The sequence below is a fragment of the Lytechinus pictus genome, chromosome 16 (assembly GCF_037042905.1).
Source record: "Lytechinus pictus isolate F3 Inbred chromosome 16, Lp3.0, whole genome shotgun sequence".
In the NCBI taxonomy this organism is placed as follows: domain Eukaryota; kingdom Metazoa; phylum Echinodermata; class Echinoidea; order Temnopleuroida; family Toxopneustidae; genus Lytechinus; species Lytechinus pictus.
Window position 1 is genome coordinate 27,032,682 of NC_087260.1, and position 27,045 is coordinate 27,059,726.

General features: G+C 36.7%; 1 protein-coding gene across 1 annotated transcript; it reads right to left on the reverse strand.

Annotated features, from left to right (window-relative positions):
- Nucleotides 1-4,004: 4,004 nt before the first annotated feature.
- LOC129278486 (ankyrin repeat domain-containing protein 42-like) lies at nt 4,005-23,042 on the reverse strand. The gene is made up of 13 exons (XM_054914634.2): nt 22,945-23,042; nt 17,267-17,421; nt 16,159-16,386; nt 15,160-15,295; nt 14,232-14,399; nt 13,615-13,647; nt 12,187-12,312; nt 11,672-11,728; nt 10,178-10,273; nt 9,273-9,407; nt 8,701-8,827; nt 7,533-7,668; nt 4,005-6,970 (listed from the first exon to the last, which is right to left on the reverse strand). The coding sequence occupies exons 1-13, from the start codon at nt 22,949-22,951 to the stop codon at nt 6,845-6,847; spliced, it is 1,530 nt and encodes a 509-aa protein (XP_054770609.2). The 5' UTR covers nt 22,952-23,042; the 3' UTR covers nt 4,005-6,844.
- Nucleotides 23,043-27,045: the final 4,003 nt, after the last annotated feature.

Genomic DNA, 27,045 nt, shown 5'->3' on the forward strand with positions numbered 1-27,045 from the left:
ATTTGTTAAGCCCGCCGGGCACAAGCCGGGCCAGTTGCGGCCAATAGGAATGGGTGAGGTGCTGCACCGCATGACCGGGTGTGAAGACCGCCTTGATACCCTATCAAAAGATGTGGCAAGGTTATGTGAAGCGATAGAAGGAATGAAAGCACGTCCTTCCGCTGAGCCCGGGGCATTTTTTAAATGTGGGTCCCCTGGACATTATCAGAGAAATTGCCCAAAACGGGGCCCCGGCAATAGCAAGCCTTCAGTCTCCCTTATTGAACTTGAGGAGGGAAACGAGACTGGGTCGGGGGAGATGGCCGAACCTCGACCCATGAGCCCCTTGGCCGAGTCGGACCAGGAGTAGATCTTCCTACCCCAGTAGGTCATACGGGCGATGATGCAAACATCGAAGTGTCTTTATGGCGCCCGTCCGCCAGGGACCCGGTAATCCGGGCTCTTGCTGACGGTTTAATAGACCTCTCGGCTCAGCTGGAATCAACATTTTCGGCAGCACTGCCTGGCCCTACCCCCACTGAGGAGGCAGGAGTGAGCCCACCTGAGTTGGAGGTGGATCCGGGGGAGATGGAGCCCGAGGAGGTAGTGGTATGCCGCCTGGGGACAAGCTCCATGGTTTATGTGCCTGTTGTTATTGCTGGTCATGAACTAAAAGCGGTTGTTGATACCGCTGCTGAAGTGACCATTATATCAGATAAGGTTTATGATCAGTTAGACCCTCCGCCTGCGCCCAAGCGTCCGGTAACTCTGCTTACTGCAGGTCGGGAGATGCGCATGGCTGGAGCTATTGTAGGTGCCATGTCTTTTCAACTGGGAAACTCTTGCTTCGAAGGGGATGCATACGTAGCTCCAATTGCGGATGATATGCTTTTGGGTGCAGATTTTCTACATGCTAAAGGAGTGGTCATTGACCTTAAGTCAGCTCGTCTGGAAATCGGGGAGGAGCATATACCTCTCCAGTTCGGATCTGGCTTGTCCGAGCACAAGGTGGCTTGGGTGAGAGCTGAATACCGAGTCATTGTTCCCCCCAATAAGGCTAAATGGGTCTCTGGAATTTTAGATCAGAAGTTAGACATCTTTGCGTTTGAGCCAGTGCATACCCTGGAGGGGATTGCCCCTCAAACTCTGCATGATGCAGGGGCTAAGGCCGAAATATATGTAATCAACTTGGCGGATCACCCAGTCGTTATAGATCCCGGTGATCTCCTTGGGGCCGCGCAGGAAGTAGAGGCGGCCAAAGTTCCCTGTAATCCTACTGAGGACGTGCTGCGCGCCTATCAGATTAAAACGGGGGGAGTGAAGAGCTCCCTAATCATCTTGAAGATCTTTTCACCCGTTCTTGTGAAATAAATTTGCTAATTATTGATTTTATTATCGTTTATTTTCACTGACGCAAGATTTCTTTTTTCCCCTTTTTTTGGTTTCTTTCTTTGAGGGTTTGCTATTACGTTTTCAATGGGGGAGGATATTGATATATAAGATCGTGTTACCATGACATTTAAGAAATGGAAGCGGGCCTATATGCTTAATAGAAACTAATCAGAATTAAGAATTTATATGCGTGCATTCTACGAACAGAATATATTGAAGTCTTATATCAGTTCAGACAACGTTATCCGATTCTAACCCCGTACAAACTTGTTAAGTGTATAATATTACAACTTATAATTAGGAGATTTTCTCTTTTCGTTTATTTTTCTTATTTTCATTACTGACGAAAAATTTCCTGTGAAACAGAGACAATAACTTTTTTTCAGATTTTTCTAGCCTTTCGTTAAACCAAGGAGTTGGGAGTCTCCTGGCTGGTTAAATGTTACTCGATAGGTAAAAAAAGTGAAGACCGATCAACAAGAAAGTTATAATCTCATTTCTTCAATAGGAGACCCAATGACTGAAGGGACCATTGAAAAAAAAAACCACATTAACATTGCATAATGTCTCCCGTATTGGACGAAGAAAAAAAGAGAAAATGTTGCATGACACTAGAGCTATCATCTTGATTTGGAGTCCTTTTCGGATAATACTCACGTGATCAAGAGTTGATCAGGCCTATATATTCAAGAGCCGATTTTTGTAGTAAAGATAGTTTATCATTATATTGCTTCATGAAAAGATAACACTCGAATCAGTGTTGATAAAAAGTAGTATGACTGTATGTTGAAACTTCATTGGCCAAAGGTGAAAGTTAAAATAAACATTCATTTTCTTCCATTGAGTGAAAAAATATTGTCTTCTTTTTCTTCTTCTTTTAATTATTATTATATTATTATTATTATCATTATTATCATTATTATCATTATTGTTATTATCATTACTATTATTATTATTATCATCATCATCATCATTATCATCATTATATTTTCTTATCATCTTTAATTCTTACACCTCTTCTGCTTTACATCAGTGACCTGTCTAACATTCCTTGAAGATGGAATACTCCCATGAAGGAAATCACGTGGTTCTTCCATTGTATTCATCTTGGGATAAAAGCCCCGGATTAAGCCAATAAATTGATGCACGAAATAGAAAAAGGACAATTGAAGGCATAAACACCACATTGATGATAAATACAAATACGAAATGACACAAAAGACAATCTGATGGGCAAATAGTTTCTGTTAATAAAAAAAAAAGTGACCATTTTCACCGATATTTTTGTTTTTCGTAATGCGCAAGAGGACAAACAGCTGTATAGCAGTCGATCCCTCTTCAGAATATTTCACTTTGTATTCTGACCTTTTTACGAGTGTGTCTTGAATGATGGGATGAAAATATTGAAGGATGATTTACGTTGTATCTGATTTGAAGTGATGGGGTGTCATTCATCGTCTGCTCTGTACTCGAAAGTCTCGAATTCATATTAGGCAATCAAAGCAAGATCTGTAAATCGACCGACATTAGCTTTCTATATTGGCTCGTGTCTTGTCCAAATCGGGCAGCGCCGAAAATAGATTAATCGACATTTCTATTTTAAGTGCTACGTTTGGTTCATGCGTCGCCTTGTCTGAGTGAAATAAGTAATAGTTCACGGCACGCAAAGTAAAGGCAGTGAGCAATTTGATTCACAAAAGATACGTGACGTCATACTACATGATGACGTCATGTTTACCTGCGACGGATATTGCCACACATTGATGATTTCAGACCCCGTTCAAGCACATATTGTTTTTTTTTTTCAGATTGATTTCCCAATTTTTATATATATATATATATAAATATATTTCCAATTGCCGATATGTTATATTTTATTGGGTCTGATCATAGCCGGGGTGCCCCCACCCCCCCAAAAAAAAAATTATGATAATACTAACAATAATAATAATACAAAGTGTACCGTGAAAATAAGATATCAGTCATGGCCATGAGCAACAGGAAATAAAATCAAAACAAATAATCAAATGATAATTGTTTACTTTTGCGTTTTGCCACCCCGGCCAAAAATTATTTTGATTATGGCCTCCTTCACCAACATCAGCTGCATTATTAGCAACATCATTATAACCCTCCTCCTTGTCATCGTCTAAATCATTATCGGCATCATCATCATCACTGTTCTTCATATTATTTTTATCAGCTGAAGCATCTGCATCATTATCATTATCAAAATCATCACCAACACCACCACCACCATTATCATCATCATCATAATCACCATCATCATCATTGATCCATTATTACTGCCATCATCAACATCAGCACCAACCTCTTCTCCACCATCATTTACATCAACATAATCACCATTGTCAGTATCACGATCCTCATTATGATTACCATCATCAATATCATCATCACCACCATCACCAATTATCATCATTATAGTAACCACAATTATCGTTTTTTTTATAACTACTATCAAATCGTCATCATTTTTCGTCAGCATTTGAGACTTTAATATTTACCACATAGTTAATTTATGAAAAATAGAGATTTCTATCCCCCCCCCAAAAAAAAAAAAAAAGCAGTAGAGACGAATATGACAAAGGAAATCTACAAACTAAAATAGCTGGCATAAATTGAAGAAGTTCAAATCCATCTTTTATAACTACCTGGTACACGTAACGAAGCAAGACAATATCAGTGCAGTGAATATAAAAGTCTTCTCCTTTGCTTTTATTCATACTGCTTTTTTTTTTTTTTTTTTTTTTTGCATGAAAATACATTCTAATATTCTGAAGAGAAAAAAAAATCCACTTGAAAGAATAATCAGAAAATCACATCAGTTCATATACCAGTGTTTAAAAAGCCACAACACAGACCCATTTCATATAAATTACTATGATTGTAACCTTTGCCTTCCAATGGTAATTACCATGGTAACAATACTCAACTTCCATCCAATCAAACTCCAGGATTCCATTTTAGTTACCAATCAATGGCAAAGTAAGCATAATACTAACTTTAATACCTCAGGGGCCAATTGCATAAAACATTTCTAATAACAGTTAAAAGCTACTGAAATTCTCCAATCTGATTGGCTGATAGAAACTTGCGCTTAAGCATATTAACTATTACCATTCATTACAGAGATGTTTGTATTTCAACATCGTAAACATTACTATCGATGACCAATTATCAGAATATCAATTTGCATTCATTATAAGATGACACAGGCAGGGTCAAATATGTAAAAAGTACATGTATAACATTAACAATCAATGAACCTTGCTCTTCCTTTTGAATAAGATATACATTTGAAAATGGCTTCTTTTCCTACATTGTTTCTCATTCTCTAATGAACAATAATTTCTATTTCACAAAATGATAGACAATGAGATGATCCATGATTCTATACATTTAAACAATATACTCAAATTCTACTGGGGGTCGTTGTAGCAATAACTGCATTTAAATGTACAAAAATATCAAGCGCAAGTCCATATAATAAATGTATTTCATCGGTTTAAATTCAAGTTGCAATCGATTTTTTTATTTACTTGCGCTTGATTGCAACTATTTCTGTAAGGAGCCCCTGCCCTATCAAGGTCTGATAAAATATTTAAAATAATTCACATCAATGTACAATATAATAAATATATTCATTATTCTGAATTGTAAATACATGTAGCATGATATATACAAAATATAGAGACATAATATTGGCCCAAATTCACAGAGGTTAAAATTAAGAGGTGCAAAACCACCAATGTAGATATTTCACTACAACTGCACTTAATTTAATGTCCTTTGAACAAAACACGCGCATTCATCATTGAAAATTTGTCAGTGTACGCATTGAAAATTATACATCAAATCTGTATAGTCCATTGTTTAGTAGCCCTCTTTTAGTCAAACCTCCTTGATGAATTTGGGCCTTTGTCTATCTACAGACACATACAGTACGTGCAGTTCGCAAAATTTTTACAAGGAATTATTCCACTGCATATTATGTGTTATGACAAAAGTTCAACATTTTTTTAGATCTAGGGGGTCAAAGCAGTGGTAGATAAAGATGGGTTAGATAGAAACATTACCATTTAATTTTAAAATGGTGGGCCCATCCAAATTCTTCTGTCTTATCTGGCTAGATCTGCCCCTGGTCAACAGGAAGAATAATTTTAGAGGACAGAAATGTCGAGATTACCTCATTATCATTTGTCAACATTTTAACTAGAATATGACTTCATGTGACGCTTCTAGGAAGTTGTTCAGAACGAAAGTTATCAAACAATGGTATCACGTTTGTGAGCAAAATGAAATACTCCATAATTTCCTGGCTCTCTTTACAGAGTGAGACTGATTTCTGTGACCCTTACTAGATTTTGACAAAATATCAAATTAACATGCAATTGCTGATTGAACGACAAGAATATTAATCTACAAAGCTCATAATTATATCAAAGTAAATTGATGGAATTAAATTCATTGAGAATCTGAGGGGCATTCATAAGATGTTCATAAGTTACAAATTACTTTATGAACGACCGGTGATCCTTTCTTGAGGGGATATCATGTACCACAAGAAAGGGTCACCAGTCACGCGTAAAGACATTCGTAACTTACGGACAGCTTTATGAAATGGCCTCCAGATTTGGTGTCCAAGAACATGGTCTAGTTGCTCATAAAATCATGAAGGACTTACAAACAATATAACCGTACAGCATCCCGGGGGGGGGGGGGCGACTTACATTGCAAGTGCATACCATGTGCCACCAAAAAAACATGTAAAAAGGATGTCTTTTTCAAGATAGGGCACGTTACGTACGTAACATGATAAGGGTGTCAAAAATAATGTAAAAAAGGGTATCTATTTCGCTAGGAAAGCTACGTGTTTAGGGTCAAATTTGCGGGGATGATAAAACAAACTTAAAATGTTTTATAAAGGATGTCCTTTTTACCCCAACACTACGTGTTTAGAGTCCGATTTGCGCGAGGTGTAGAAGGTGGGGCCATACTAAACTAATTGGTGTGTAAAGGTAAAACCGACGACCGACGGACGCGTGACATAGCCTAACAATAAAATATCACTGTGCTTGTTTAGGGGTTCAATTCAGGGAATACTTGCCAAGAGTATCGTTTTGTTTCCAATACTTGTTAAGGGTAGGGTTTCACATGCCAATACTTGTTAAGGGGTGCATTTTCAGAATATGGAAAATACGTGATTAGGGTGCTTTTCGAGACCCCATGGTCGCGCATGGTATCAACTCGTCAATGGGAGTGGCGCCCCCGATCAATCTTGTGACTGACATCAATCATACCATGAATTACAGAGTTACAATTGATTTGTTTGATTGAATGGTTGATCAATTGTTGGATCTAACATACAATAAATTTTTGACTGATTTTTCCACTTTGTGTGAAACAGGGCACATGTCTAGACGTCAGACTGATTTGGTGTGAGCAGGGCTCAGAAGAGATCTAGATTTTGGGGTGGTTTGGAGATGGTCCGTTTTACAAACACCCCTCCGCTCCCTGCTGACACTGGTCGTTTCTTCTTCTTCTTTGTCTTCTTTGGTTTGGCTTCTTCTTCACTCTGTGGAAAAGAAAAAAACACATAGAAGAGAAATTATATCTTCAAGAAGACAAATCTTAAAATATCATTGGAATGGGCACAGTCATGTAGGGGTCTGTTTCACAAAGAGGAAGTGTGTCTTAAAGACGTGCACAAATAGTATCTATGGTAGTATTAACAGTATCGACCCAACAGCAAAAAGATCTAAATGAATAGAAAAGAACACTCAATCCAGCAAAATACTGAAAATTTCATCTAGACTTTTGCTTAATTTCACAAATGTATATACACAACACAAGTGATATGCCAATGAGAAAGTCAACTATTTTTCACACTTTTAAGATACTTTATCATAATTTTTAAGATACTTCATCAAAAGAAATATTAACTATTTTCACGTTTTTGTTTGATGACAAGACACTCTTGATTAAAAAGTAATAAGTTACATTAATGTTCCACAAAGCAGTCAGGACATGATAGGAATAGAATAAAATTGCTACATTTTTGGCTTCCCATAATTTTAGCACAGAATTACATCATGGCCTAGTTAAACTCGACTTCCTAATAAGGGCCTAAGACTTACATATGCTACATTTGAAGCTCTTTCTAACATGGTATTCAGATGTTGTATCTCTGCTCTGCATTCGTCCAGCTGAGATTCTAGTTTCTCCCTCCTCAGCCTCTCATACTCTAACTGGGATTCTAACTCCTTTAACATCCTACATAAAAAAAACACAAAATGCAGTTTTAGCAAAGATAACAAAGATAACAGTAATAGCAACAATAATAATTACAATAATAATGATAATAATAATAAATTCATATTCAACATGGTCAATATGCCAAAGTAGAGTTGCAAAAATATGTGAATTATGCTTAAATTAATAAAAAAGAAAATAAATAAAATGACCCAAAACTATTATTCATTCATCAGTTCTGAAATGATCCAAAATATAATCATAATACTGAATACTTATTGTTCTCATTATAATAATGATCTCAGTATACTCTTATTATCAACTTGTATATAAGAATATGTATTATGTGCACGCCAATATTTTGTATCTGTTTCTCCTTGATTTATGTATATTATCTTTATGTGCTGTAACAACGCATTAATAAGAATAAAGATGAGAAAGTAGTTAAAATAAAATTACAATTTTATTAAGCCAACTTCATTAGGCTTGTGGCACATACAGGGTTCCCAGCTTTTCAAGAAAACAATATTCCCTGATTTTTCTCTGATGAAGTTTAAAATTTCCCTGATAATTATTTAAACCCATTCCCAGTTTCACATGTTTTTTAAGTTGTTGCAGTGACTTACATGTATTTTCAGCACAAAAAGTAATGTAAAACTAATTAGTACCACCATAACCAGTCATTCAATGGATGTTGTTTTGATATGCAACAAAATTCAACAGAGTCTGACTGACCACCGTGCTTTCGTCTTTAGGGCTGATCAAAATTCCCTGATTTTTCCCTCGTTTGAGGCATTTTCCCCTGATTTGAGGTATTTTTTATCAGATTCCCTGATTTTTCCTTGACTGGAAAAGAGTAAAATAATTTTCCCTGATTGGCTGAGAACCCTGACATAACAAATGCCAGTAAATACGGGCCAATATGAAACACTGCATCACATAAGGCAACATATCACAATTTTGCAAACATGAAAATAGCAGCGATAAATATTTATTTGCTCTTTAGTTTGAACCTTACATCATAGCACAATGTCTTCTTAATGCCAGACTCACCTATCACTTTCTCTCTCCCTTCTTTGTTGCTCTCTATCTTCATCTAGCCTTCCTCCCAGCTGGTGGAAATTGGTCTTAGCGATGCCAAGAAGTCTTTCTAGCTCTTTAACCCTCTTAATAGCCCGGCCTAGTAAAGAATTTAAAAATAAATTATCAAAAATTTCATATTTACTCAAGACATTTCTATTTTGGAGAGTTTGAAAAAACTTGAAAAACTAGTTTTCTTAGCTTTTTCACAAACCCTTCTTCAAGATCATAATCTGAAGTTCAATGGACAATGATTTAATCTGCCATAATAACCATTCAGCTACATCATTTCTACGACTTCCTCTGCCAGAGCACTTCCAACTCTTCTGTTTTGACTACTTGATAGGGGTTTCTTACACTGTGCCACTTCCTTTTGTGGCGGACACCAAAATAATGTCACCCAGATAATTGTAGGCCATGACCTATAGACCAATGAACATTGACTTCATCTGCCCTAATGCTTAGTATCTGTTCTGATCCTTTATCGTACCCATCCTTCACTAAAACCATTCCCTGTGTCTTAATGACTGAGGTAGTCTTCTTACCCCGAGCCTCTTCTCTCTGTCTTGGGGAGAGCACAATACTCTCTCCTTCTAGGCCGTGATCGGTAGACTTCTGAAGGAGTCTGTCTTGTCTTTCCTCGGGATCAGAATACCCACCCACGACCTCAACATCAGAATCTGAATAATAAAACAAATATAGGTCATTAAAAGACTTTTATTTTATTTTTTAACTATTTACAGATAAGAAATCATCGCACTAAAGGGTTGTTTTTAAAACAAGGAATATTATCCAATGTTAATAGTATTATCTATACCACCCCCCCAAAAAAAGATAATAATAAATGAAATAAACACAATACAGTTGGTATGCCCCATTTCATAAAATCATTTTTAGCATAGAAATAGGACTTTGACAGACTTTCCAACATTTGAAATACAGAAAACTGAACAAATTCTTGTAAGGGAACAAAGCAACCAAGCCTGAGGGATCAGAGCGACCAAGGGTGGATGGGTGGGTATGGGAGGAGATGTCCTCCCCCCTCCCATGGCAGGGAGCTTTTGCATGTTTTGGACTTTTGCATTTTTTGCAATCTAGTGCATACCTTGAGAGGAAATTCAGCCTCAAGAATTACTGTACCAGGGTGTTATGATTTGCTCAACTTGAATACAGAAATGGATAATTGGATATAAAAAAAAAAACAATAATAATGGTATTAATAATTGACACACTAAAATATACACCCAAATCCATACTCACAACATCCCAAAATCTGAATGTTTTCAAAACTTCAAAAACCTGACAATTCAGTTAAGAAAACTGAACAGTTGGCAACACTGCTTTGATGACATCAAATAAGGAAACTTATACAGACTGAAGTGTGCATTCTTAATGCATCGTGGGAAACACCCTATATATGATCTCTAAAATAATCGACTGTTCTATGTACCTGAATCATCCCCCTTGAGAAGCTTGACGCAAGCCAACTGAGCGAAACGATGCGCTACATCCATCGGAGTCTCTCCTGCATTGTTCTGAACATGAACTATTAGGAAGGAAAACAAGAACATATCATTCATATTGTATCTAGCTAGCTTTATAATTTAAGAAATTTTCTTTACTTAATATATATGATATTAATAAGCAAGAACTCGCAATATTTATGTATAAGTACAAGAAGAGGTTGTTACCCACTCCTTTTTCAGATCTTTTTCAATACAATAATCAAGTTCATAATCATAATACCAGTTCTTCCAATAAATTTCATTTATGGTCTATCAAGTCTAGTCACGAAGCTAAATCATTGAGTTATGTAGGTCCCAAACAATGGAACGAGATTCCCCAAATAATAACTAATTCACAATTTATATCATCCTTTAGAAAACAGTACAAAAATTTTCTAGTAAATGATTATTAATTTTCGCAGTTGATATCAATGCATTACTTGTACCATATCTACCCCCCCCCCCCTCCTTCGATTCGTGTCTTTTTGTATTCTTTGTTGTTGGTTTTTTCCTCCTTTTTCCTACATTGTATTTACTATAATGATATGACATTCTGTTTTTTTTTATTCAATATTGTTGTCGTTTTACTATGTTTTGGCGATCCAGCCTTACAGGTTTCTTATAACCTTCATGGAAAGCCACGCAATTTATTTTATTATCTAATCACATTATTTGATGTTTCTTTGTATTTTTATCTTATTTTGCGAAATAAAGATTGATTGATTGATTGATATACAATAATTGTAAAAGTAAATAGTAATATCAAAATCAACTATTGAAAATGGAATACAAGGGACCTAAGTAAGACAACTTTGATATAAAAGATTTGATATAAAAACTTAAATTTGACAGTCAAATGAAACAATTTTACAGTACAGACACACACAAAAAAAAGTTTTATATCTAACCCATTATATTATATAATCATCCTCTATGATTTACACACTTCAAAATATTGGCGTTCAAACAGAATATTTCAAATAAGTTAAATAAGAGAACTATTTAAAACTTTTATAAGAATTTAACAGCAAGGATTCAGATTTTAATGTACTGATTCCTTAATTACATTTATATTTCTGAAGAAAACATTATGTTTTCAATGCTTAAAGTGACAGGGGTTATTTTATACAGTTGTTCATAAAGTTAAATGAGTGAAGTCTAAAGTATTACAATAGGAGCTCACACTTTTTCTGATATTTAAATCGATTTTTAATGTATGTCTGATAGCTTAATCAAAAGTTTCTTAACATTATTTTGTACATTGGTAGCATTTTTATTATCTTACACCTTATATTTTCATGTGCACCAGCAAATGAGATTGAATAAAATTGCAGACCAACATGGACTATCATATGCCAGGTGTGTAAAATCATTCATATCTTTACGATCCGTTTTTTTAACAGCCCCTGTTACATGAAACAAAAGAATGCATTACTTACTATTTGCTCCCATCTCTACCAGCCACTGAAGACATTCTAGTTTACCGTTACCAGCCGCTACAAGAAAAGAGAGGAAATGGAAGCAGTTAAATATCAAATTATCTATTAAACCCCATATATTTTTTCACATGCAATTCATATTCAGTTTCTAAGCTGACTTAAACATCTTCATTAATCTTGTGATATCACCAATAGCTATAAAACATTTAATCTTTACCTAGAATTATGCAATGGCTGATGATAGTGCTGGAAACATAAAAAGAGAAGATGGCTTTTTTCGACCAGTATCTCAATCTCCAATTTGATCTGATTAATTCCCTTGCTATTGTTGGTTTAGATTTGCCTGCCAGTGATGGCTAAAAATGTTTTCAAAGTGGTAAAAAGACATTGACCCCTCAAGCAGTAGGACATTTTCATCGATGTACAAAAATTTGTACATATGGCTAAGATTTTTTTTCTTCTTAATATCACCCCCCAAAAAAATGAAGTAGAAATTTGTGTAGTCCCAGACATACCTCTGTGTGCTGGGGTTGATCCTTTATCATCTTTCTCATTGATATTGACCACTCCCTGTTCTATGAGTAATCTGAGATGACCCAGGTCACCGGTAGCAGCAGACATATGAGCAGGGAAGGCCAGATCTGAAACAATAAAAATCAAAATTAATAAAGTAATAATGGCAATGATGAAAACGATGATGATGATGATGATGATGATAATAATGATGATGATATTCATAAACAGTTCTTGTATCACATTACCATATATATCGTCCCTTTGCACTTCTAAAGGACTTGGATACCATTACCCTGGCTGCAGTATGGCTATTGTTTACAATGTACGTTCCTTTCTTTCACTATTTACATTGTGCATTGCAAAGAATGAATTCTACCAGGCCTACACCTACCTCACCTGTGTTGAATGCAGCAGTGTGGATGAATTTCTTTTACTGAAGAAAATAATGCCATGGCTGCCATTTGAACCAACAACTCTCTGATAAAACGGCGAGAGTCAGAACCAGTAGACCATGATGCTTCCACTTATGGCATTATTTTCATTTGATATGGTGAATTGCAATTTGAACATCAGGGGCCCGTAACACAAAGCTTAGCAATGATCGTAGAAACACTTCTCTACGATCGATTCCATCGACTACAATACACGATCAATCGTGAAAATCAAGCGTATGATTAATCAGTCACTAACCTTTGTGTTACAGGACCCAGATATTGATTCAAGAAATACTTCATAGAATGACGTTATGAAATGTACGATAAATGATAATGAACTGAATGGAGGAGTTTTGATGTAACTGCCAATTTCGATATCACATTGGATGGTTTAAGGCTCGAATGATAGTATACACAGAGATTTCAATGAGCACCAGCACAAATCATTTCACAAAAGAAATAATGTCAAATAACGCCCTTATGTGTACAGCTGTAGAAGCTTTTGTCCTAACAAAGAATCAATATGTTGTACTGAAGGGTGTTCTTGCATCGAAGCAATAAATTATCATTCCATTTAAATCTCAATTTAAGATCACCTCAAATATATATTTTTTAATCAACGACTGAAGAATAAAAATCTCACAATTTACACAATTTACTATGTACTAAAATAGACTCTGTGCTGACTGTTGTGGTATTACTATCTGAGGACACCTTCAGAGGATGCATCACTTCAGAAATCAATGCTAGTACTAGAAGCTTATCGGTGTACAAGTTTCTGTCTTTGGGCCCACTTCATTAATGCTCATATTATGGTTAATTTAAAAATATGGAAACTTTGATTTTGACTGGCTGGTGAGCCCAGTTACCAAGGTACACGTAGTTACAATAAATGCAAAGTTACCATAATCAGACATTTATTAAATAGGCCACTGAGCATGTTTCATAAAGGTATTTAACAAGTGACTTTACAAATAATAATTTTTTTCTTACTTTCTTGGTCCTCTGGATGGTCTCTTTCCCATTCTGAATAAAAACAGGAGAAAATGAAAAAATTAACATCAAAGTGTAGATAAAACATGCACATTTATCAAACCCTTTAACCTGTAAAATATCATTGAATTCAAGCATGATAAATCTTAAAATATTTCAATATTTCATCTGAAAAGGGGTAGGTTAAAAATATCGAAGCATAATAAATTTGTAGTTTAATGTAATATTCTGCAATGGCCAATTTGTCAATTTAATGAAACATCTAAACAATTCATCTTGTCCAGTAAGAAGTCACAACAAATTGAATTTCAAAGAAAATTATAAAATCACAGTGTTTGTAATGTTACAGATCTATGCATAAGCAAATCCATACAGACCTAATATTACATTCAACTGGTGTGCTGGTACAATATTTATCATTTCAAATTTTGGCAAAAATGGCCCAAAGTCAACCCCAAGTTACCACAGTCATACGAGATATACCCACAATGCATCAAGGGCAAGACTTGACCCTAGAATCACAGAAGAATTACCCAAGAGTCAACAGAGACTCCCCAGGATAATTCGCTATGATGCAATGTGAATCGGGTACATGATAGAGATTAGCTATTGCTTACCGACTGCATTGATGTAATCCACACAGTGTTGTTTGTAGTATTGAGATGCAAGGGTCTTGGGCGTGTCACCGTTATCGTTGCGTGCACCCAGTGTATCGGTGATGGATGACCCACTGCTCACCAGGAACTTCAGGCAAGGTAGATGACCCTCTTGGGCTGCTAAGTGTGCTGTAAATGACAATTGAAGACATCAGTCAACATTATCACAATAATCATTTTTATCAACCCAGGGTAGCCACTTCAGCTCTCATGAACTGTTCTCTCAGCGAGCCCTTCATAGCATAAAGTTATTATCAGCCTTCTCCATTCTAAAACGTCAAGCGCCTGACAAAGCAGAAGGTCCCATTTTTATAAGTCTTCGGTATGACCCGACCAAGGACTGAACCCACGGCCCCTGTCCACAAGGCAGGCATCCTACCACTGAGCCCCTGTATCTGTTTGTTTAAAAAAATCATGAACTTTGATGTGTGTTGTATTTACATGTAGTATTGTTGATATGGATGAAAGAAAAAAGATCAAATAATTGCAGACACTGTAACAATATCTATGTAATATTTTGGCTAGGGATAATAATTATTGACACATGTAGGTTTTCCAGAATGAAATTGAATGTTTCTTGTCATTTATATATTTATTTAGACTCTTTTTTATGTACTAAATAGTGATCTTCATGTGCATTCTATTTGTCAAGGCTTCATTTTCTAACCATATGACAGACACAGGTAACAGTTGGGACCTTACTGCTCAGATTATAAGAAATGAAATCAATGTTAACCAATGCCTTCAAACATAAAATCATACTGGTAATGTGAACAGCGTATCAGAAGATGTTTTTAATTAATCAGGATCTTATTGAAAGATTATCTGAGAAACAGACCAACAACTGTACAAGTTTGTGTACCAAGTGAATATAACCCTTTACACCTACCAGGAATGTTTCCATTGCCATCCGTTTCATCTGTTCTCGCGCCCCACTTGACAAGCAACTGAAGGCAACCCAGACGTCCATGGAATGCTGCTATGTGTGTAGCTGTCCATGTGGTAAGGTTCTTCCCTTCAACATCCTACAAAAAAAAATATTGAGAGTGCCACAGGATAGCCAATTAGAATTGATCCATGACATGACCGGGGGGGGGGGGGGGCACTGGCACAACGATTTGTGGTATTATTTTTCATGTAGCACAAGAGCAGAAATCAAACACTCAACTCTGCTACTGTATACAAATCCGACCTAAGGTTTCTAAACCCTAAACAAGTTATTTTGGTTATATTTGAATAGTAAACTAACTTCCTAAACACTCCATATGTGCAATTTGTGTCTCCATTCACAATGCTACCCAAGTTGTGTGTGCATACTACAATGAGTTTTGATGTATGCATTCTAAGCATTTCTTCATAAATATACAATGAGCAAGCCCATGAGGCAGCTCCCTACTTATCTTTGAATATTTTTCAATATTATACTTATCCAAACTTTGTCCTTCAAGGAGAAAAAAAAGAATGATTTACTTTTGATTCAATGTGTAATAATGATAATAATAATAATAGGCATTTATATAGCGCCATCTATCTAGAAATAATATATTCCGAGGTTTATTATTATTAGTATCCCGGCTTTAGGAACTTTATTTGTTACACGAGAGACATGTCTTAAACACACATTACGATTTCAGAAGAAAAATCAATGTGGGGACATGACATCATCTGCCCACCTATTGCATATTAATAATGGCATGCATATAACCGATTTCATAAAATATTGCTAAATTTACAATTCACTAACTTTGTTATTTTTCATCAGTTTCTTTGAAATGTTCCTCATTAAATTTTACTCTAGAATCTATATTATCATTTTCAGCCTGGAGTACCCCTATAAGATCAGTATTTTTGTTGCTTTTGTTTTGTTTGTCTTTAAATCATAACTCACCGTCCCTGCTCTAAGTATGGAGCTTAATGTAAACGAATTGCCATGAGCCGCTGCGAGATGAGCCGGGGTGTTACCTCGAAGGTCGCGAGCAGTCATGCTGACCCCATTAGTGGTCAGCGCCTGGATGCATTGATCTTGACCTCTAATAGCCGCTACATGGGCAGGCGTCCAGCCCTGGGGAGTGGCAGTCGTTGGGTCAGCCCCATGCCAGAGCAACCAATGAAGACACTACCAGGAAAAAAAATAGAGAACTTTCAGAGTGTGCTATGAAGATCAAGTAGTAATTGCCTTTATCCATATTTTAACTTTTTGCATGCTGAATTAATTTTGGGGGGATAATAATGACCATCGTTTCCATGTTATTTTCTTTAATTCAAGATTTCCATATTGCACCATTGATACTTATTATCATTTAATTGTAAAAATGTGCAAGATTAGCACGCAAAGGGTTAATAGAGTTAGGATTTCAAATTGAACTCTACATTTAAATTAATTTCTCAGCCAACTGAGAAAACAATTTTATTTAACGTGAATATATCTGCTTTCCGTCCTTGAATGGCCAACAATCTGCTACATAGTTTGAAACAAGTAGTATGCCTCTGGCAGCTTTTCTCTTATAACCATAAATGTATTAGCATTTTAAGTTGCAAGAGAAAAGCTTTCAGGGGGTGTTTCACAAAGATTTAAGTATGACGTAGAGTCGCACTTAAATAATGAGTTGCATATGGTATGAAAGGCTTGATCGCATTGGTCAAATTGTGTCATGAGGACGTGCACTACTGCGTACATGTATCTATCAATAAGATCGCGCATTGCATATCATGTACGCTTCAGCATTTAAGTGCGACTTAAATCATACTTAAATCTTTGCGAAACACCCCCAGCTATGTTCTGTTCAGTCTTATGCAAAAAAAATTGGGTAGCAGTCATAAAACAATTATCAAACTTTAAATAAAAGTACAATTATACTAAATAGGTTCATTATTGCGGAATGAAATAATCGCTAGAGGGTATTCATTTGTCTTGCAATCTACTATGGTCAATTATTTCAGAAAGAGCTGTTCCAGAAAAAAAAATCAGCAGAATATGAAAAAGACCAGTAACTAACCTCGAGTGCTCCACTATGACACGCCCAATGAAGAGGAGTAAACTTGTCCTTCTGATCGACTTCATTGATGCTGGCTCCTCTCTTCACCATATTCTCGAGCTCTAAGACATCACCATTCCTCACAGCTTCATGAACACTTGCCATCACCTTACCGACTGTGGAAAAAAAAGGAATTTATCTATCAGTAAGAAGACATTTCATCATCTTTACCCACATATGCGATTTCTCCTTACAATTGCTGAAGTAAAGGAATTTAAATGAAACCCAAATTGTGACTGATCTAAAATTATTTTTCTTACTAAGGCAGCCAAGCTAGATCAAGAACAATTGCAATTGAGAATTTGATTTGAATGAGTCAAAACTACCCCCATCCTACAAACAGAGTTGCTGCTCTAAAGTTTTGCAAGAGGCTAGGCCAGGCCAGGGCCCCAACACATATCAACTTTCATGAACATAAAATAAATATGAAAATATGTCACACCGTTAAGTGCAAGCCTGGCTTGAACGTGACTTGCGGGTAGGCCCACTCATTCAATTAATAAGGTGATGTAGGCCTGGATCTTGATGTATACGACACAGGGCCCTCCTGCCTGGGCATACACGCATCGGGTGAGAGAAGGCGGAGTGAAGATAGAAGGTTCTGTTGATGGCCTTCTTGAATGAGCTTGTCGATGTTGAACTGATGACAGCAATGGCCTACTGTAACTATTTTTGCTACTTACTTGCATGCCGCCTGCATTGACAGTATCTCACACGCAGATGGCCACAGAAGCGTATGCAAGTCTGATTTGTAGTGGGTGTATTGTGGGAAATTATCCGCAACTCACCCACAAGGAGAGGCTTGCCCACTCATACGCATTGCGAGGTTAGCATAGGCGGATCAAGCTTTTGGCGAAAGGGGGGGGCGCACTGCCGAGCGGTGCACATATTTTTGCACTTCTCATTGGATTCATTTCAATCCCGCACGAAAAGTGCAAAATTATGACAGAAAATATACATCAATTTAAACATATAGGCCCGTATTCTGAACTCAGGTTTAAATTAAACCCTGGTTTAAAGTTGTGGTTTAAGTATGGAGAGCCAATTGGGGCACAAATCCTTAACAGTATACATCCAATTTATTAAATCATTTGACACTCAAATTGTTCATAATTGTCTGGAAATGATAACTGAAGGATTTTTCTACATTATGAAAGCAAAATGAAACAAATTAATAAATATAAGAAATATACAATATAAACATAATTTTTTAATTTTTGGCTCCCCATAATTTTAGCACAGAGTTAGACTGTGGTCTAAGTTAAACCCGACATCAGAATACGGGCCATAATCTTTCTAAATCATATATAGAGAGAGATTGAAAAACTTATTAAAGAAAGAAACAAGCAAAAAGTTTATATGTTTATTTATACAACTCATGAGATAGAGACACATATCTCACCCACAAATTAATGTGAGCGCGAAGCGCGAGCTGAAATTTTTTAGTATACTGACCTGAAAACAGGAAAAAGGTGCCTGTTTAGGACTGTTTGTAGTGACTCATGAGGAAGATACATATCTCACTACACAGATAATGCGAGTGCCGAGGGCGAGCTGAAATTTCTATATATTCTGACCAGAAAGCTTGATATTCTAAGCATTTTTGGTACCAATGATTAAGATGGGTATCTAAAAAAACAATAGATGCGAGCGCGAGCTTAAGATTTTGATATTTCGATCTGAAAAAAAATGACAGTTTAATGGACGTTTTTAATAAAGAACAAGCTTAAATCCAACAAAAGATTATTGTAAATCGAAGCAAGAGTTCTTTTGAGGTTTAGAACTGAAAACGGGACATTCTATTTACCTATTTAATCATGAAAAGTATGGGGTTTTGCTACAGAAATGATGCGAGCGCGAAGCGCGAGCTGAAAATTTTTATGTTCCAATCTGAAAAGCGGACAATTTGAGCACGATTTTAAATAAAGAACGAGTTGTGTAGCTCAATCTCGCTTGCTGATTTCTCTGTAACATTACCATCTTATTTTATTTTTGCACATGCGGAATTATTGGGGGGGGGCAAAACGATGTTTGCTCCCCCCAATATTTTCAATGGTGGGGCGATCGCCCCCCCCTGCCCCCCCCCCCCAGGATCGATGCCTCTGTATATACAATGATACTACATCATGAATCATTCGGAATACATCACCAATCCAGGTTTACCGGTATACATTATCATTCAATTTTCATGTAAATGATGTGTAGGCCTATATACAGAATTTGGTATATATTGTGATGCTTTTCACTAAATCTAATGCAATTTGTAATGATGAGTAATTTTTATCTAATTACTTTGATGAAACTGGATATGATGCTTATGACCTGAATTCAGAAAGAGATCCTTCAAGACAGAGCTTTGGAAATAGTTCTCCAGTTTTACAATTACAGGTATCGTTTTCTTTGTTTTTAACTTCTTCCTGAGTGATGAATAATATTTAACTTAATGGAAGATGAAAATAAATCAAATTTTGTGGCGTAAACATTTAAACGTTAAAAGAAAGGTATTGACAAACTGTATTTATACATTGAAAATGATAATTAGTGGTTTAAGGTCTAACGAATAGACGTCTGGTTGCATAATTATACACTCCCGGTATTAGCAACGGGTTTTAGCAAAGTTTTGGACTAAAATATCGAATCATCAATCAATCAATGTGTAAAGAAGAAAAGTGACTGACCTTTTTTTTATTAAAGCATTGGAAAATAAGATCAAAATTAAAGAATTTGCTCTACGCTTTTGTATGATTCTGGGATTTTTTTAATAACAAATTAAAGATTTTCATGACATCTGTAGGCAACTGTCCCGCCCCAGTCCACTCTGTAAGGGCATGCGATAAGCTTTGTTATGACCATTCAACAATAAAATAACCAGGTGCCGCTGATCATTCTTGACCGGCGCCAATCTAGATTTGGTTGGCAATAGGCCCTTCTTCATTATTCTACCGGCGCCTATTCATTGGAACCAGGGGACGCTGATTATTCTTGACCGGCGCCGATTTAAATTTAGGTGGCGCCAGTTAAAACAAAGGCAGCGCAGATTTGTCTTGACCGGCGCCGATTTAGAGCAAGTAGTGCTGATTATTTTTACCGACGTCACGTAAGATTCAGGCAGCGGCAATTCATAATCGACTGGCGCCGATTTAGAACCAGGAGGCGCCGATTATTCTTGACTGGCGCCGATTTTTAACCAGGTGGAGCTGATTATTCTTGATCGGTGCGGGTTAAGATTCAGGCAGTGCCGATTTATAACCAGATGGCGCTGATTATTCTTGACCAGCCCTGATTTAGATATAGGTGGCGCTGATTATCCTTGATCGGCGCCGGTTAAGAACTCAGGCAGCGCCGATTTTTCTTTACCGGCGCCGATTTATAACCAGATGGCGCCTATTATTCTTGCCCGGCGCCGATTTAGATTTAGGTGTCCAGAGCTGATTATTCTTGATCGGCGCCGGTTAAGACTCTGGCAGCGCCGATTTATAACCAGATGGCGCTGATTATTCTTGTCCGGTGCCGATTTAGATTTAGGTGGCGCTGATTATCCTTAGATCGGCGCTGGTTAAGACTCTGGCAGTGACGATTTTTCTTGACTGGCGCCGATTTATAACCAAATGGCGCTGATTATTCTTGTCCGGCGCCGATTTAGATTTAGGTGGTGCTGATTATTCATGATTGGTGCCAGTTATACAGGGATGCCACTAGGTGTCCTCCAAAAATACTGAAACTTATCGCGGGGCCGGGATAGTGTCCAAGAATTTTTTTTTAGGGGGGGGTCCACCTTTAATTTTGGGATGGACACATGTCACAGGTAAAAAATTGGACAAGCAAGCAAAAAAAAAAAAAAAAAAAAAATAGGAGGGGGGGGGGTCCGCCCCCACCTCAAATTTAGGGGAGGGGGGGGAGGACCAAGTGGTTTTTTACCTTGTTGTGATCGATGACTTTGAAGTCAATTAGGTTTGAAAAACTGACGGTAGTTAGTTGTGTGTTTCTCATAGAACGCTAGACCAAAAGCTTCAGTCTGTGTATTTTGGTTGTTCAGCTGAACCGCGATGGCTCCACTCACCAATACATAGACTGAAGAGTTGTTGGCCCGTACATAAAGACAACGTATCAGCTAACCCAGGGAGCCGGCCCGCTTTCCGGGCCGGAGCTCCCTGGGTTCCGTATCAGCATGCAGCAGTAACGTTAGATCTAACATTCGGCGGAAACCCGATTTTCGGATCGTTTTTGGTACATAAAATGTCACATTATAAAAAAATAATTACATCCAAACTTACGAGAAAAAATATAAAATTCAGAAACATCGTACCTTAGACCGCAGTTACCGCTAATCCCTATCAAATGATGATCAAAACTTAGTCATCCTCGATTCCTTTGTTGGTCATCGTAAATTGCCATCTTGGATGACGTCATCATCTGTACAGACGTATTTACCAGTCGCTATTATACCGCGATTCGTGCCGCTACTTTGCGGTTGTCTATGTGCGTGCGTTTGGAACTTGTCGCTCGCATTGATTGGCCAGGATATCGATAATTCTAATCAGAAAGCCTTGATAAAAGCATAACTCAATGAACGTAGTAGGCAGTGCGCGCGTTTATAATTTATGTACTGTTATAAAAGCAAATATCTCGGGGAAATATCTCTCACTCGGGCGATCGACATGCATCGCAATCGGAAGAAATAGGGGGAAAAAAAGGAGGACTTTCCGTTTTTTTTAATACACAGAAAACAGGAAAAGTCGGAAATACGGAAATAAGACAGATAGCAGGAAAAAAGCCGGAATTCCGTATACATACGGAAAAGTGGCATCCCTGGTTATATGCAGGCAGCGCACTGCTGATTATTTTCAACCGGCGAAGTTGTTGGGAAAAGGTTACCTAGTTAAAATAAAAGAAAAGATAAGGAAGATGATATGATTGTGCTTTGCTGGGGGATAGTCTTTCCTCTATAGTATACTGACTGTTGCTAATATTATACGTGTATAATTTTTTTAAGCGGCGCCTTTGGCACCGCTCAAATATTAGGGGGGGCGCGCGCCCCCTGGATCCGCCACTGGTTAGTATTAGTCATATGGTATTAGTATACTACTTGCCAGAAGTGGCAGAACAATGTGACTCACTGACACTGACAGGGCCTGGCTTGGCCTGGGCTTGGCTTGACTGTGTCTGTGACAACAGATTTGCAATTATTAACACAATTAGGCCTAACACTTTAACAGTAATAAAGCTAAACTTTTCACAGAAATTGTTCATTTGTTATTATTTTATTAGGGTTTATAGCAAGTCTTGTTACTATTTATGAAAATGGATCCAGTCCCAGTTAGGACCCAGATCTGTCATGTCTGTCCGCGCGCCCCAGAACCGCTGGACTGAACGGGAATCGGTGAACAAGCTGTGCCGCTACAGCCCCGAGAATCAACACAAGCGCAAGCCAAAAAAAAAAGCAGTGCCAGTGCAGTGCCAGTGCAGTGCCAGTGCAGTGCCAGTGCAGTGCCAGTGGCTGGACGGAATTTATCCGACACTGCACTGGAAATTAATTCGCCTCTAAAATCACAGATATCAACGAAACGAAATTAATTTTACTAGCAAAACACGACAATTAAATCATCTTGGCAACCATATAATGAATATTATAATCGTACCTGGCATATTTGTTCAAATAATTCAGTCAATTTTACAGGATAAATTCACAGGACGTACACAACTGTAACCATCTAACAACATTCCCCTTGTTACGAACGTAGAGGGCGTGCTCTGATTAGAAAATTATATTCTCAACCACTGCACTCGACCATGAATCGACACACCAGCAAGAGATTCATGATGACGATATAAAAATTCTTGAATCTATATCCCCCTTCCCTAATCCCAATTCTAAATGTTTATAATAATACTTATCAAATTCTACTTTTGAACCATAATAGGAAATTCCATTTCAATTTTGATAAGTTTTTATGCTCTTGGTTTGGGGTTATTTTTTTAATGTTATACTGCAGTTTTCAATTCAGGCCCTTGCTGGGGGTTTTTAGGCAAAAAAGAAGAAGAAAAACCTTTGCTCTATATTCCTTGTCATTTTCTGGCCAGGGTTAATTATGAATATATATATGGACCTACAGAGTAGGTCCATGATATATACAAGGCAGATGAGATAGTTTCCTGTGTAGGCCAGACTGCGCACCAACACAGAAGACCGTCCTAGTACTCCCCAATTTCCGAAAACCATGGGTGGCTGTCAAGTTTATTCAACCATGGACCTACTATTCGGTCCATGGTTGAATAAACTGTTTAATAAAGAAATGCCGCGATTTGCCTGTCTCTGAAATCATACTTATATGTGAATTGAATTTATTGAACCTCATGTGCATCAGCCAATATTCTGTTCCACCCCCCCCCCCAAAAAAAAATAGAAAACATACAAACAAAGTGTTAAAGGAGAATGAAACCCTTGAAACCAGCTGAATCCATATCAAAGAGAAAAATCAAAGAAACATATTGTTGAAAGTTTGAGGAAGATTGAATGAATAATAAGAAAGTTATGAGCATTTAAATATTGAGATCACTAATGCCATCCTCTCATTGGCAATGCGACCAATATCTGTGATGTCACACACTTACAACTCCCTCATTACTTTAGTACTTATTTCACCTATATTCTCACTTTTATAGAGTCTATCACAAGGTGAGGTGTTCTCTTTATGAGAGGAAAAGTACAGAGGTTTCACAACATTATATCATTGATGAATCGTTTGTCATATGATTAGAATGAGCAAAAAGAGATGTTTTGGGGTATATTTTCAGTGTCCAAAAGGGGAGAGTTGTTCATCTGTGATATCATAGATCTTGGTCGCATTGCCAATGGGAGGATCTCCATAGCATTAGTGATCTTGACATTCAAATGCTCATAACTCTTCTATTGCTAGTCCTATTTTACTCAAACTTTTGTTGATCTTATTCTTTGATTATTCTGCTTTCACAAAAGCAAACTTGCTTCAAGAGTTTCATTCTCCTTTAAACTTGAAAATATAGAATGATAGTAAAGGGGGAACTGTTCGCAGCTTGTCGTTCAGCGTTCATTTTCTTTTTCGGTTTTACAACATTTTTTTAGTGTTCTGTTCATTCAGACGATCAGTATTCCGATGAGTGCATGTCGAGGCATTAAGATAAGAAGGAATTAAGTAACGGATTAATTGATTAAGAAAGAAATAAAGAAAGAAAGAAAAAAGAAAGAAAGAAAGAAAGAAAGAAAAGAAAAAAAGAAAAGAAAATTGAATAAGCATAGGCATATATCAATATAGGCCTATGCAGGGAAATTGAGATTCGTGGATATATCAAACTGAATGGAACGCATTTCATTTCAATAAAAACATGCAAGAATGCATAGGCAAATACTTTTAAGGATCGGTATACTACCCATCTTATCATCGTAATGCTTAATCTTCGGAACATTTAGTATAATATCACAGAATCTGATGACATCCCGGGATGACATACCCTAGGGGATTAGTTGTACGTTGAACCGGTTGGGAACACATAAACTTACTGAGAGTTGGAGAGAGAGAGAGAGAGAGTGGCTGAAAAGGGGTTCTATACTAGAATGATAGACTTATTGGCATAGGGACGTATACGTAAAGGGAGAGAGAGAGCAAGAGAAAAACATAGTCAGAAAAAGACAGACAAATAGCATTCCCGATCACCATTCTCAGAATGAAGTGGAGGGGGGGGGGGACTTGGAATCATTACTGATAGGCGTCAAAGTATAAGAGAAAGATGCGTGTTATTGTCGATCTACAATGATTACGACATAATCATTAGGCGCCATTAAAATGGGAAGAAATTGAGAGAAACGATGGCGCAATGTAAATTTTCTTGCAAGCAAGTGCAATTAAGGGTAATCGTGTTGGATAGATAACGTGACGATGGCGCCTCAGTTGAGCATCTCGGTCACCATTTCCTCTTATTTCGACTAATCTGAACCAAAATAATATCTAAAAATCATTCCGAGAAATCTTCTATACTCATCGCCATGAACATTAAATGATTCTGACTAAGACAGCCCCCTCAAAAAATTTACCTCGGGATATACGCCTTCGCCAATTATTCCGAATATACGTTAATTCGAAGATGAATTACATGTTTGTTAGTCTAAAAGTAAGCACATTGTTTCCGGAATTAATCGTTGGTCTGAAAAGGAATCTGTCTGGAAATAAAAGAGTTTATATATTTCGAAAAAATGGGGTTTAGGTCAAATTAATAATAATCAATCTAACAACCGTATTTCTCTTTTTAAGTAGTAGCAGAGATCTTTGTTAATTACTGCATTGTGCTTTTTAAAGTATCATTGCATTCTATTTGTTTAAACTCGATTGCAGTTCTATTCTTTTTCTCCTCCTTCTTTTTCTTCTCTTCTCCGTCTTCTTCTTTTTCTTTTTTTTCTTCTTCTTCTTTTGTTTTTCTTCTTATTATTATTATTATCATTATTATTGTTATTATTATTATAAATATTGTTTTATCATCATTATAAATATTGTTTTATTATTATTATTATTATCATCATTATTATTATCATTATCATTATTATTCACCTTCTTCCTTTTCTTCTTCTTCTACTTCTTCTTCTTCTTCTTCTTCTACTTCTTCTTATTATTATTATTCTTCTCCTCCTTCTTCTTCTTCTTCTCCTTCTTCTTCTTCGTCTTCTTCTTCTTCTCCTTCTTCTTCTTCTTCTTCTTCTTCACCGTCTTCTTTTTTACCTTCTTAATTGTTCTTCTTCTCCCTCGTGTTCTCCTTGTTTATATTTCTTTCATATTCTTCTTAAATCAGTTACCAGTCTTACCCCAACCCTCTATCAAAACACCTTTAAGATTTCCAATTGTTTATTGTTATCCACAAATGTATAAACAATTATGATAACGACTTGTTTATTGTAATTATTGGGGTTTTATTTGGGCTAAATTATGTAAAGGACGATAATATATAGCTCTTGTTTATTCCCCAACATTTGTTTCATATTTATATGTATTAAATTCTAAATTGTGCCTTTCTAAATACGGATTCTAAAGAAATATAGAAAATCGGAATAACGAACTTAATATAAATCATATGTTTAGGACTAACGAATCACATTTTTATAGTTTGATCTGAAGAAGCACCAAAATGCGTTCATAAATATTTTGGGAGTCATTAGCTTTTTTCGGTCTTTTTTTGCGTGTCATTTTTTTTCCCGGAAGCTGAAACACCCCTCATTTGTTAGAGATGAGTATTTCTGGACGAAGTGTGCATCCCTTCAAATTTTTTTTTTTAATCCGTGACTAGAATCCCTTTTTCGATGTGAAGAACTTTACCCCCCTTCCTTATATTATAAAAAAAACACCTTTCCGGTTTATAAAAAACTCTATTTCTTCTTTTTTCTTTTCGGGGGAGGGCTAATGAATTCCATATATCATTTTTATTAAACAAGTGGAACGCCTCTGGCAGTCCGCCTGCATTACGCAATTCGATATAGCAGCAGTGCTTCCTTTAAAAAACAGCTAATGAATAATTATTCACACAAGAAAACACTAATATGATAATAAAATATAATGTCCATTGACCCAAAATGACCTTTGACCATGATCATGTGACCTAAGACATGTGCAAAACAATAATTCATTCTTGATTTTCCTTATGTCGATGTTTCATGAGCGAGTACCATAAACTTCCTAAGTTATAATGCCAATTCAACATATACTCCCAACACGGCCAGA